The 14076-nt window shown below is 43.2% G+C and overlaps 1 protein-coding gene across 1 annotated transcript in view; it reads right to left on the bottom strand.

Annotated features, from left to right (window-relative positions):
- LOC443027 (neuroendocrine convertase 2) overlaps window positions 1-13531 on the bottom strand; it is a 240527-nt gene extending 226996 nt beyond the window's left edge. The window contains exon 1 of the mRNA XM_042230652.1: window positions 13035-13531. Coding sequence (XP_042086586.1) covers window positions 13035-13211 — 177 coding nt within the window. The 5' untranslated portion in view covers window positions 13212-13531. The remainder of the gene's footprint in view (window positions 1-13034) is intronic.
- Between the last annotated feature and the right edge of the window lie 545 nt (window positions 13532-14076).

The raw sequence follows: 14076 nt of genomic DNA, 5'->3' as shown, positions 1-14076 counted from the left end.
GTACATATTTATTGAATGGACTAAACCTTCTGCTTGTATGCTTATCCTGCTAAGACTATGGCTCTTGTTACTTTCTTTGTCCATTAGTTTCAAACTCCCATAACTTTTTTTTGGTCCTTTCCTCCTTTCTAAGTTCATGGCCAGAACGGCTTGTTTCAGGCTTCAGCGTCTGCGTCCAAATTTGGCTCACACCTTGCCTCATTGCAGACACAACTCTCTGAAGTTCCCTTGGCCTGATTCTGCATCCCTCTACCTGATGGTACAGCTCTTGGACTCCAAGAGACCAACAGCGGCTTGTTTCCCAACCTCTTCCCCACATCTTGGGTTCTGCAAGGTCTTACTTGGTCTCCTATTCTTGGTTGACATGCCCTAGAAACACAGGCAACAAGAACTGACTAGAATCAACTGTTTCATGCCAACTACCTTTTTAACTTGCAAACTCCATCATTTTGTAAGAGAACTGATAGCATCCTGATGAAACTGACATTGCTCCCCCATCTCCAACCCCTGCCCTCACAGACGTGGAGAACAAGCTAAGGGCAAGGAAACAGAATTTGTGGATCTCCTTGCTGTTTTCTGCTGCTGGCTTCTTAATTTCTCCTTAAGTCCCAAGATTTTAGATTATTAATGGTAATTAATTAATTGAAGTCATTTAATGCAGGCACAAATTAGGATATTCTTATAACTGTTCCTAACATGCTTGATTTTCCTGATTACAGTATCTCATAACACATCTGTTTAGCATTTACTGAGCATCTAATGCTACTGCGAACCTTTTGAATTTTTCCTAACCACATATTTTGATATTTATTGAGTGCTTGCTAAATGCACGGCACTGTGTTAGACACTAAGGAGGCAGTCAAAGAAATACAAAATTCCTATTCTACCTTTTATCAAGTATAAATCCAATAGATTGTTGTTTTAATCTCTGTATCTATGAGTAGTTTTGTTTGGGAACTTGGAATCCATAAAAAATGTAGGAGCAAAAATGAAAAGCAGACCAGGAGGACCTGAAATGAACTGGCAAACAAGTTGGTTCATGTGCTTAATCACTCAAAGAAATCTTGTTCAGTCTGGTTATCTCTCTCGTCTAGTGTGAAGGCATCGTTTGAACCACAGTAGGAAGCAAAAGGGTTCAAACGCTCACAGCAAATTTCTGGGAACATAAACATCACATTTCATCTCCTTTTCCTCATGTGTAAAATTTGGGGTTAATCTAATGCCTTTCCAAGATCTCTTCCTGCTCTGACAGGCTGTAATTCCATAACTTCAGTTATTGGTTGTCAAAATTTAAATGAGTCTGGATAAACCAGTTAGAATAACCAGCAGGTATCTCACAATATTTTGGTGGGGTACCAACTGTTGAGTGGTCTGACAAATGTTTAGAAATCATTATCATAAAAGTCATTAAAAGCATATAAGTTTAAGTCACCATAATAATACTTTTCCTCTTTCTTGAGTTTTTAAAAAATTTTATTATTGGAGTATAAGTGCTTTACAACATTAGTTTCTGCTGTATAACAACGTGAATCAGCTATATGTGAACATATATGCCCTCCTTCTTTAGCTTCCCTCCCACCCCATCCCACCCCTCTAGGCCATCACAGAGCACCAAGCTGAGCTCCCTACAGCAGCTTCCACTAGCTGCCTATTTTATAGGCAGTATATATATGTCAATGCCGTTCTCTCAGTGCACCCAAAATGTCCACCAACAGATGTGTAGATGAAGATATGATACATGTATACAACAGAATATTACTCAGCCATAAAAAGGAATGAAATTTTGTCATTTGTGGTGATGTGGATGGACCTAAATAGATCCTGTCATACAGAGTAAAGTCAGAAAGAGAAAAACAAATATCATGTATTAACACATACAAATGAAACCTAGAAAAATAGTACAGATGACCCTATTTCCAAGGCAGGAATAGAGACAAAGACTTAGAGAACAGATGTGTGGATGTGCTTCGGGGTGGGTGGAGGGTGAGACAAATTGGGAGAGTAGCAAAACTTTGCTTCTTGTCCCCCCTTTATATGAAGGAATTGTCAACACTTGATACTTCTACTTCATCTTACTGACTGCAGCCTCACAGTTTGGCTTCCCTCCTGTAGCAGACACTATCAATTTCCTGTTCAAATCCCTTTGGACCTCAGCATTTAGTGCATGCAAGCCCCTGGACCTACTTGTCTGAGAATTTTCTCTGGTGACCAAATTATGCTCTGTTTGAGCATTTGCCAAGTCAAAATGCTGCAGAGTCAATGCCACCTAGGAGAAACTATCAATCATGAATCAGTGTCTCATTGCAATTGGTGTATAAATACCCCAGTCCCCTCCCCACTCAGGCAGTATGACTCCGAGACATGATTCTAAACCAGCTCCCAGAGTTTCCTACTGGGACTGAGTCCCAGTTACTCATAGTGACAACTGGTTATATGATATACCCTTAATTCCTGCCTTCCCTTCCCTTTCTCAATTGCCAATATTTACTAGAATCACTCTTTGAATAAACAACTTGTATTTAATCCTTATCCCAAGGATAAGGGAACCCAAACCAACATACTTTTCTTCCCATGTGCTAAGGTGGCTCCTCCAATTTTAATAATGACCTCATCTCTAAAGCCAGTGGCCACTGTTGCCCCATCCCTCCTTTCCTAATCCTCAACTCCATTCTGTTCACAGTCCTGCACTCTCTCAATTATCCTTCCATATCCCTAACAGTCCAAGTTCTGTCTCCTCTCTCTTTCTCCCTCCACGTCCAATGTCCCCTGAAATTTTGTGCTAGAACCTCTTCACTTCATTTTCTCTCAACACTCTTCCTTGGTGATGCTGTTTAGCTATGGCATGACCGAGGTGCATGTGGATGGATGCTTGTACATTTGACTTTCAGCTTGTTGATCACCTTCATCTCTTCTTGGCTTTGGTAACTCACCTCCATGGACCTTATCATTGTCTGGAAGTGCTCAATTTGGGGACTCCTGAGTTTCAACACCCTACTCACCATATATTTCTTCCTTTCAGCTCTCTCACTACTAATCTCAATTAACCTTTTCTTCTACTTTTTTGATATTCCATTTTTTTAAAACTCCATTGCTTTTTCTCCCCACTTCCATCACCCCCATTTGAGTGCTATTTAAGAAAATGACTCAGTTGGTAATACTATATCCTGCTTGGCCCCTTGGTACTGGCCAGAAGTCATTGCTGGCCCTCTGTCAGCATCTTCTCCCATTTCCATTTCCACAGCACAAGACTTTATCTCTTTTGAAGCCCCCATCCCAGCCCTGCTTTCTTCACTCTAAACATTGACCTTGCCTCCTACATCTTTGAAATAACTGTGACTCCTAAGTGGATATTCTTCCCATATCCTCCTCTGTGACCTAAAAACTGAACTTCATCTGCCCACTCTTCTCTTTGTTATATCAAAGAAAGGAGAGTTCCTTTTTCATGTGCTGGCTCATCCCTTCACTTTTAAATAAAACCCAGCTAACCAGGAGATGCACGAAAATGAAGAGCTCGGGATTGAAGAAGTTCTGGTGAAAGGACTTGTGATGAAATTGGGTTTTAATAAAAACTAGAAGAGTTGGATGTTTAGGGGAGTCAATGCCACATTCAAAGTTATAAATGGAGGGCCATTCTAGGATCCTACAATTTTCTTCATTTTCTTATCAACTTTATAATGGGGGAAAGTGTTAACATGCTGTAACATTCTTAAGTTTATTTCATTCTATGTCAGAAAATTAAGGGTTTGTGTCAATGTTTCATTTGCAACCTAAGAATTTATTATTTCCAATTATTCTCATCAGAGGACATATCACAACAATATCCAAAAAAATCATGGTCAAATAGCTTTAGGGACAAAAATAATTTGTCAAGAGAGTTTGTTACTTTTTCTATATGTAGAAAGCCATGTAGATAGAAGCCATCAACTAATATCCAATCATTAAATGGCAACCCACTCCAGTACCTTGCCTGGAAAATCTCATGGACAGAGAAACCTGGTGGACTGCAGTCCATGGGGTCGCAAAGAGTTGGGTATGACTGAGCGACTAACACACACACACACATATTTAGGTTAGAAGAGTTAACTCAGATGTAATTTTTTGATTCCTTGACCATCAGAGGATTTTAGCCACCAAATCATCTTTAGCTATAACAGATACATTTTAGTAGAAAAAGTCAAACTAAAATTCTTGTTTTTCAACTGCCCTGTGGTTATTTGAATCTCATATAATACATCCCAGAAATTTTGTACAGGGTTTCTATCAAAATGATGAATCTGAGCTCTAATGTAAAATAAAGTTTCTGCTGTAGTCGGGGGAAATCATTTAAACATCAGGTTTCATCTTTTATTTTTAAAGCTTGACTTCTTTGGGTAGTTACACTTGAATATCTAATTATTGCAAACTTAACTATCAGCATCACTCTCTGATAACATTACTATAACATTATGATCTACAGCTAATAAGACCTTTTGAAATAGAAACTGATTTCTAGATATTCACTCATTTGAGAAAAAGAGGTGTAACTTCCCCCTTCTTTTATATTTATCAGGTTTTAACTGCAGGCTTTATTTTCTCTGCTCAAAGAACTCATCTATTCTAGTATTGATAATTTCTAAGTTGGGAATTTCAGGGAAACACTGGAGTCTGTCAGCCAGTGATTTGCTGGTTGTTAACAACTTCTATTTTTTAAATTTCTGCCTATAAATAAATGGGTACTATAGGAATAATTTCTTAAAGACTAGTTCTTCAAGTACCTTCTCTCTGAGTTGGTGACTAAATCATTGTTTTGTGACCCAAGTGCCTGTATCAGTCAAGAAGCACATAAGGAGTATCTAGTATGAGCAGGGCATACTGGTTGTCAGTAGGAGGGACAAAGTGTTGAGTGGATTTTATATTCTTGGAGAAGACAAGTTACAAGGACCTGAAAAGTTGGTTGACATTATGAGATGAAAATCTAAGAATTCTTATATAAGTCTTTTAAAAATACTATTGTTGCCATAATTTGGCTTGGTTTGATTGCAAGGCTTAGAGAATCATTTCAGCAATAAAGGGACATTTATTGAGAATGTATTGGTTTGAGTAATGCTGGTTGTTCTAAAGATAAAATCCTGAATCTCAGTGCCTTAATATAATAATTTTTCATTCACATAAGGTCATCTAAGTCAAGAGTCAGGGATGTGGGCTCCTCTCATCTTTTGACTCTGCCATCTTTTGCTTTTGCTTTCAAAGTTACTGTTCTTGATCACATCAAGCCTCAGAAGAGAAAAGAGTGTGGAAAATCAACCTGTATGTAGTTCTTTATGCATCAAGCATAGAAGAAATGCACACCACTTCTGTTTATAATACCTTGTTTGGGGTTATCATATGATTACATCTACCTGCAAGGCAGTCTGGGAAATGAGGTCTTTCTGTAGCTCATGTGGAAGAGGAAGTTAGTTTGGTGATTAGCTTTAAGTCTCTGTCACAGAGTTCTTTGGCTGAGAAGTTGAGCAGGAAGTTATTAGAAACTCAGATGAAATATTTGCATCTCCCAAGACCTGGGTGGGTGCTCTCATGCTAACTACACTCTATTCTCCATTCTATAGCAACCAGTGAGTCAAATTTCCTAAGGAATCCGGTATGATTGGTAGAGATAATTACCATGGTCTATAATGAATTACAGATCAGTGAACTGTTTGGGCCGGGCCATCTCATGGACCATGGCTGATTCATGGATATGTTGCCATTGGGTTGTGTCTAATTCTTCACTTAATTAGACTGTCACTCCTGAGAAGGTACAATCCACAAAAGCTTTCTTGAGTAAAAAATATGGCTAGGTCATCATCTTATTATTATTACTACCACCAATAATAGGCCTTTATTCTATGTACTCAGCACTGTGTCTAGAACTTGACATGCACTATAGTATTGATCTTACACAACCCCCATATTTTTTTTTAATTTTTTATTTTTTTTATTTTTTAAATTTTTATATCTTTAATTCTTACATGTGTTCCCAAACATGAACCCCCTCCCACCTCCCTCCCCATAACATCTCTCTGGGTCATCCCCATGCACCAGCCCCAAGCATGCTGCATCCTGCGCCAGACATAGACTGGCGATTCAATTCTTACATGATAGTATACATGTTAGGATGTCATTCTCCCAAATCATCCCACCCTCTCCCTCTCCCTCTGAGTCCAAAAGTCCGTTATACACATCTGTGTCTCTTTCCCTGTCTTGCATACAGGGTCGTCATTGCCATCTTCCTAAATTCCATATATATGTGTTAGTATACTGTATTGGTGTTTTTCTTTCTGGCTTACTTCACTCTGTATAATCGGCTCCAGTTTCATCCATCTCATCAGAACTGATTCAAATGAATTCTTTTCTACGGCTGAGTAATACTCCATTGTGTATATGTACCACAGCTTTCTTATCCATTCATCTGCTGATGGACATCTAGGTTGTTTCCATGTCCTGGCTATTATAAACAGTGTCGCAATGAACACTGGGGTACATGTGTCTCTTTCAATTCTGGTTTCCTCGGTGTGTATGCCCATCTGAGCCTCTGAGGGATTTCATTATTGAGTCAAGTCTCCAGTGCTGTCTAATCCCAATCACATCATCTTTTCCTTTAGACATTACTGTTCTTGGTTTCCTTCAACTATAAGAGGGGCATTGAGCATGGTGATGTCTGTGACAGATGTGACTGGTGATTGGTCCAAGGAAAGGAACAAATTATGTGCAATGCAAATTCCCAAGAGATAAATGCTCTGTTCTAGAACAATCAGAGAAGGTGTGAGGGAAGAACTTGGACTTGACCTAAGTCATAATGTATTAAGTTGGGGTCCAAAAGGAATTCATGGCAGCCATGTTGGAGAAGTAAGGCTCTGGGCTTTTTTCCTTTAGCAAGCTTGGGAGTAGATCTTGTAGTCAGAAAAACTATCCCTTAAGGGCTTCTTAAATAGGAATCCTTTTGGAAACACTTAGGATCAAATCTATTTCCTGTTGTTTCTGTCTTCATCCCCCAAACAGAGGAATATGGCCAGAGAATTCCTTTGACCGACAAAATTACTTGCATTGGAAGTGAAAGTAAAGTTATACAATATGGATTCAATATCATTGGGGTATTAAGACACTATTAAAATGGTGAAAATAAATATTCAAAATACACGTATCTGACAAAAGAGTCCTATCCATAATAGGTAAAGAACCTCTACAAACCAAAAATTGAGACAGATAACCCAAAAGAAAACATTTTAAGGGCAAAATACCTGAACAGATACTGCATTAAAAAAAAAAAAATCCAAAACACAAATAAGCATACAAAGAGGCATTCAGCTTCAGTGAACCATCAGGGAAACACAGAGCACAAACCACAACTAGACACACTGTGTACCAGTCAAAACAGCTAAAAGGAAAAAAGGGATAAAATATCAAATGTTGCTGGGGATGTGGAGCAATCAGAATCTTCACACACAGCTGGGAGGCGTGCAAACTGGCACAACTACTTTGGAAAACTGTTTACCAGTTTGTCCATGGTAAGTAGAATTCTGGAAGGGCCCCTAGTGTTTCTGCTGCCTGTGTCCTTGTGCCCCAAATAATCCCCTCCTCTTGAGTAAGAGCAGGATCGTGTCTATGACAACTTTCCTTCTGTGATTAGATTACATCGCATGGCAGAGGTGAAGAAGTTTATCAAATGTAGTTAAGGCCCCAAATCAGTTAAGTCTGATTCAAAAGAATCAAAAGAGAAATTTTCCTAGGTGGGCCTGACCTAATCAGGTTAACGTTAACCAGGGACTGTCCCTTCCAGAAAGCAGAGATCTGAAGGGTGAGACTGTATGAAAGCTTATGGAGGAGGCCATGTGGCAAGGTCATGAGGGTCACCTCTAGAAGCTGGGAGTAGTCTTGGTCCTACAGCCAGCGAGAAAATAAAGATTCCAGGTCTGCAACTGCAATGAGTTGAACTCTCATTAAAATCTGAATGTGCTTGGAAGAGGATTTTCCCTTAGTTGTGCCTCTAGATGTGGACATAGCTGGTCAACATCCAGAACTCAGTCTGTGAGGCTTTAAGCAGAAGCCTCACTAACCAACTAACATGTGCCAGACTCTTTATGCAAGAAAAAGAAGAAATAACCAATTTGTGTGGTTTTAGGTCACTAAAGTTGTAGTGGTTTGTTATAAAACAAAAGAAAACTGATATTCTTAAGAATATTCCCAACAGAAAGGTATAAATGTATTTACCAACATACATGTACTACAATATGCACAGAAGCAATATTTTTTAAGCAATTTAGCCTAAAGCTAAAAACTATCCAGGTGAGTAAAAGGGGGACTTTTGGAATGCTGATAATAGTTTATCTCTTGATTTAGATGCTGGGTACATATGTGTGCCCATTTAATGAAAATTTTTCAAGCTGTGCTCTTTCCTAAATTCAGTTCAGTTGCTCAGTTGTGTCCAGTTCTTTGAGACCCCATGGAAGCAGCACACCAGGCTTCCCTGTCCATCACCAACTCCTGGAGTTTGTTCAAACTTATGTCTATCGAGTCGGGGATGCCATTCAACCATGTCATCCTCTGTCGTCCCCTTCTTCTCCTGCCTTTAATCTTTCCCAGCATCTGGGAAAGAAATCTTTCCTAAATTATACTTCAGTAAAATTAAAATGACCAGAAATTTACTCTTTCATTACCTAACAGTATAATTACTATTGGACTAGAAAATTTTTTAACAATTATATATATAAAGTGGTCACATGATTTTACTTGTGTAATCACCCTAGCCTCAGTCTTTCATGAGCAAAAAATAAAACATTATAGTAAAAGAAAAAAACTTAATTGTCAGCTGTTTGGATTTCTACTTTAATTCTCACATACTTTTTGGTCAACCCTCAACACATTACTTTGATAGATAATTTTCATCTTATTTTTCAAAGGAATTAAAATTGGCAGCATATTGAAAATTTTAAAGCAATCTTTAGAATAATTTGTCATTGTTGTAAACTTACTCACTCTCCTGGACATATACATCTCTCTCACAGATCTGAGCCACATCATGATAAAATAGAAAACTTTAGTTTCAACACACCTTTCTGAGGGAAAAGTTATAGGTACTTTCATTCCATTTTCAAGAGGAAATATAACTGCTCATGGTCTTGTGGAGTTAGGCAAAATAATCGACAAATATTCACTGAGGCTCTTACACATAGGCCACTGTGCTCAATCTAGACACTATAAAAAGACATAGTATATTGTCTTTTGAAAGATTTACAACCTACCTGAAGAAGTGCCTACTCAAGCACACTAATGACATGCTCACATAATACCAAATAAGCATTAAATATAGAAAAAAGTAAAGAAAAAATAACTGAATTCTAAAACGGTGCCCAAAAGGCAAAGTATTTATTTGGCAGTCAGGGAAAGCTTCCTGGAGGCAGCATGATAGAAAACCAAAACTATTTTTCATTTGGCTTTAAATCTGAGGGTACTTTTAACCTCTTGGAGCTTTAAAGATTTTCATCTGAGAATTAGAGTTGATGCCAATAATTTCTATCTCACCAATGCATGAGATGAAATAACTTAGTAAAATAGCAGGCCCTCCCCCATCCTTCAAATGAATAACTGCTGAGAATCTCTGCTGTCTTACACTGAGTATCTAGAAGGATAGGATGATAGGGAGAGGAAGGAAAAGGAAGTGTTGAGGGTTTAAAATGAAAAATAGATAAGAAATGTTGACCAAAGTACAGTACAGCATGATGAAAATAGGACTGAACAGTATTTGGGAAACCCAGAGGAGTAAGGAAAGAAGTTTTCTTACAGGCTGGCAAATCCAATAATAGCTGGCATTGGTAAGAAAACCAGAAATACAGAAGATTCCATCCCTGAATATTTACCTTTTAAGTGGGAAGACACTACTTACTCCCATGTTTACTTACAGTTTTTTTACTACCAGTAAAAAAAAAACCCAAATGCCAATGTAGGAGATGTAAGAGACTGTGGGTTTGATCCCTGGGCCAGGAAGATCCCCTGGAGGAGAGCATGGCAACCCACTCCAGTGTTCTCGCCTGGAGAATTCCACGGACACAGAAGCCTGTGGGTTATGTCTATAGGGTCTCAAAAAGTTTCATGAACTGACTAGAGAACAAGTAATGAAACGTTACAGCTTAAGTCATGTAGTCTTTGCTTTTTCATCCCACAGGAATTTGGAGACGGGAAAGCTCATAGCATCAGGAAAGCGTGGGGACTCAGTCTAGGAGGATGGGTGGGCATGGATCCAAAGAAGGAAAAGAACGTTTATTCTTAACAAGTGTAGTTTCATGCAACAATTCATCGGAAGTATCTTGCCGTAGACTGACTTTTACTTAAACATGTCTCAGAGCAAAAATCATTGGATAAGAGTACTTCTGAGAGATCGTGGAAAAGTAAGGGGGATGTGGCAAGGTAAAAAGTCCATCTTTCCTAGATGGGAATTGCAAGTTTGAGGCTGTAATGCAAAGGATGGGAAAGAGGCTGAGGTGTCTGATTTTGCCCCAAAGTAGGAGTTCCTTGAGATTCTAAGGTAAGTGTACGCAGAGGATTCAGATTCTTTTATGAGATTGTTTTCTACACCTCATTGCTCAATTCCCATCACCAAAACTGTAAATCCCTTGTTGAGCTGTTCACTGCCATACAAAAAAGAAATAACTTTCTTAGAAAATTAATATGTTAAGCCATGATCTTTCTCAGCTACCCCTGGGTTTGCTTACATTGCTGAGATCAAATGCTAAGGGCACGATTTCAAAAAAGAGAAGTTAACAGGATGATGTTTGCGCATCCTATGGAAAGGGCCTTGTAGGGGGTGAGTCGGTGTTTAGTCGCTCAGTTGAGTCCCACTGTTTTGCAACCTCACAGACTGTAGCCGGTCATATTCCTCTGTCCATGGGATTTCCCAGGCAAAAATGCTGGAGTGGGTTGCCATTTCCTTCTCCAGGGGATCTTCCCCACCCAGGGATAGAACCCGAGTCCCCAGTGTTTCTTGCATTGTAGGCAGGGCTTTTTACCACGGAGTCACCTGGGTAGCCCGGGTGCGGAGGGCGGGGAGAGAGTTAGATTTTCCCCACCAACTGCAGCTCTTTTACGAAGGTGGGGTTTTTAAAGAGCTTGCTGCCACATCTCTTTTCATTCCCTAAAGGCGAGCATGCCCTGCAGAGCAGGTAGCTTGGAGTGCTACATACTAACAGGTTCAAGAGCGGAAGTTCATCTCTGCTTCTTCCCTTGTGTCCCCAAGTCCGTTTCCTACGTCTGCATCTCTATTCCCGCCCTGCAAATATCTGGGTTTAAATTCTCAACAGTTTTCATCCCGGACCTTTATCTGAGGCAATTTCCTTATCAGAACCATAGGCTTCATAGTAACAGCAGCTTCCCAGAGTTGTTGAGAGCATTAAATTAAAGTGTGTATAGAGACTCCATCACACCCCCCCACCCCCCCGTGACTGTCAGCTAGTAATAATCACTACTATATTTATGCGCCTGGTTCCTGGATCTTGCCAAGTTTGGGGGCGTGAGGGTGGGAAGAGGAGGGGATGCTTGCTTGCTGTGTTGGCGGCAACCTGGAAACAGCCCCCAGACCCCGGGCCCCAGGGGCGCGGGATTCCTCGGTCCGCGTCTCCTCTACTCGCTCCACCCACGCTTCTTCCTCGAGCAACAAGTTCCCCCGCAGGAGCCGCCAGCGCGCCTCCGGCAGCCCTGGCGTCTCCTCCCGGACCTCTGTCCAACTCCCTGGCAGACCCATTTGGGGGTCAGAACTGCGGTGGCCAACGCCCTACGGAGGCAGGAGAACCCGCAGCAGGTGGAAGGAGCCTGAGCCGCGGCTGAGAAGGAGGCGCCACGCGTGGGAATTCGGGACCGAGTCCCCAGCTCGCGCTGCCCTGGAGACGCACAAGCATCACCCGAAGCGCCCACCGCTCAACTCGAGTCTTTCCTGGGGTCAGGACGGAGGACTGGGACTCGGAATCCCACAGACTTTCCACCCGGCCAGCCCTCAGGTCGCTAGATCGCACGCAGCCTCCTCCTCCAGATTCCGCTCGCCCCGGTTTCTCTCTGCCCTCTCACCCCACCCCAGCCCTCGTCAGGTCCCCTAAGGACACTTCAGATCCCTGGCAGGACATTTCGCAGGAAGCAAGTAGATCAGGCGCGGCCCCCATCCAGTGCTCTCCGATCCCTCGCCCTCGCAGACTGGGGACTCTGGAGTCTCCGAAGCAGTCCCGCGGCATCCCGGCTGGGAAACGGCTGAACTCTGACAACTTCTTGGATGGGTTTCCCCGCTTTCTGGTGGGAAAGCCAAGCCGGCTGCCCACATGCAGGGAGAGACACCCCTATTTCTCCAAGGGGAAATCCCCTTAAAATCTACCTCCCCAGTGTCTACCGCCGCAAGTTGAGATTTAGGGAGCCGACTGAGTGCGCTTCGAGGTGGGTGGGCAGGGGCGAGGTGGGCAAGTTTCAGCCCTCGATTTTGAAAAGAAAAACCAGTTTTGTTTCCAAGTCTCCTGGAGCAGGGGGCCGTCTTCCCTGGAAAAGAGCCGGGACCAGAGTCAGGCAAGGGAAGTCCTCCTGGCGCGGGGTTCGAATAACAAGCAGATGAACTGCGATGTCCAAGCTTCCAGCCCTGTCCCTCGGAAACTAGCCTTTCTCCGCGAGATGGGGGCGGGGGGCACATCCCCGACGGGTCTGCCACGCCAAGCCCAGACGGCCTGCACTTCTTGCCTCACCCCCAGGCTGCCTTGAGAACTTGGTCGCTCGGACAGCAGCCCGGGCGCACCGCATTGTTTGAAAGGTGTTATTCTGTTTTCTCCACCAAGTCAAAGGGCGATCAATTGTTTTCATGACCTTCCGAGTAGAATTTGAAGGGCATTTTAATTACATAACCCGTGAAAGATCACCGGAGGCGATGTCGTGTGAAGAGCCGATGGCAGAATATCTGCATCGCACGAGAAAGAAAACTTGCGAATCTGCAATGAGATTGCGCAGGGCTGCCACCGTTTAGAAACAAACATGCGAAATCCAAGGGAGATGCTTACCTTTCGGACTCCAAAGCCGTGCTCTGCTGCAACTTGGCGAGCTTCTTCCTCTCCCCCTCTGTGCAACTCCACAAGAAAATGATTCGTGAAGACCGGTCTCTCGGCAGATGCGAAAACCATGACACAGAAGAGGAGCCCCGCGGCCGCCTTCCCTTGGGAGATACAACCACCTCTCATCTTTCTCTGGGAGTGAAAAGTGGTGTCAGGAGGCGCGCAGGGTGCCGGAGCAGGGTCCCACAAGGAAGGTCCAAATTAAAAAAAAAAAAAAAAAAAGATGTAGTTTTTGTTGTTGGTGTTTGTTATTTGAAAAATCTTTGTGTAGAGGAAAACACTGATTAGGGGTTTGGAAAGCAGCAAATCAGTGTGTGTTCTCCAGCCTCTGGCCGGCGGGGAAGCCGTGTGGTCCGGCAGCCGGGCTCGCTCGCAGAGGTGCTAACGTGCAGAGCTGTGTGTATCTCAGAGAAAGACCGAGTGTATCTGTGCTTGATGCTAAATCTGCATTTTCAGCTCCTCCTAGGCTCCAGTTCCATCGGGGCGGGAGGAAAGCACCAGCCTGAGTGACGTGCGCCCGCCGGCAGCCAATAAGGGCTGTAGAGGCGGCGGGCCGCGCCCCGGGCCGCCCCGGGCCCGCCCCCTCCCGCCCCCGGCCCGGCCGGTCCGCCTCCGCCCGCTGGGGGCGCCGCGAGGCGAGCCCGCGCCCCCGCCCCTTTCAGCACCCTGGAGAGCGCCCCTATCTCCTCCCGGGCCGCGCGCTCCCGGGAAAATCCCCCCAGCTGTAATCCGGTCGGCGGCGCCGGAGTGATGTCATTGTTAGTGGAAATCTGTGGGGCTCTGCAAAGGGAATTACGGTGTGCGCCGCTCCCGAGGCCCCGAGGACAGCTGGGGCACCGGCCTCTCCCTTCTCTGCTTCCCTGTTTATTTTCTGCTGCAAAACAACTCTCTCGGTCTCTTTCCCTCCCTCTTTCTCTCTCATACACTCACGCGCGCTCGCGCGCGCGCGCGCGCGCGCGCGCACACACACACACACACACACACACACACA

Source organism: Ovis aries, chromosome 13, assembly GCF_016772045.2.
Source record: "Ovis aries strain OAR_USU_Benz2616 breed Rambouillet chromosome 13, ARS-UI_Ramb_v3.0, whole genome shotgun sequence".
Lineage (NCBI taxonomy): Eukaryota > Metazoa > Chordata > Mammalia > Artiodactyla > Bovidae > Ovis > Ovis aries.
The sequence above is the reverse complement of the archived record's forward strand: the minus strand, read 5'-3'. Positions and strand labels throughout refer to the sequence as shown.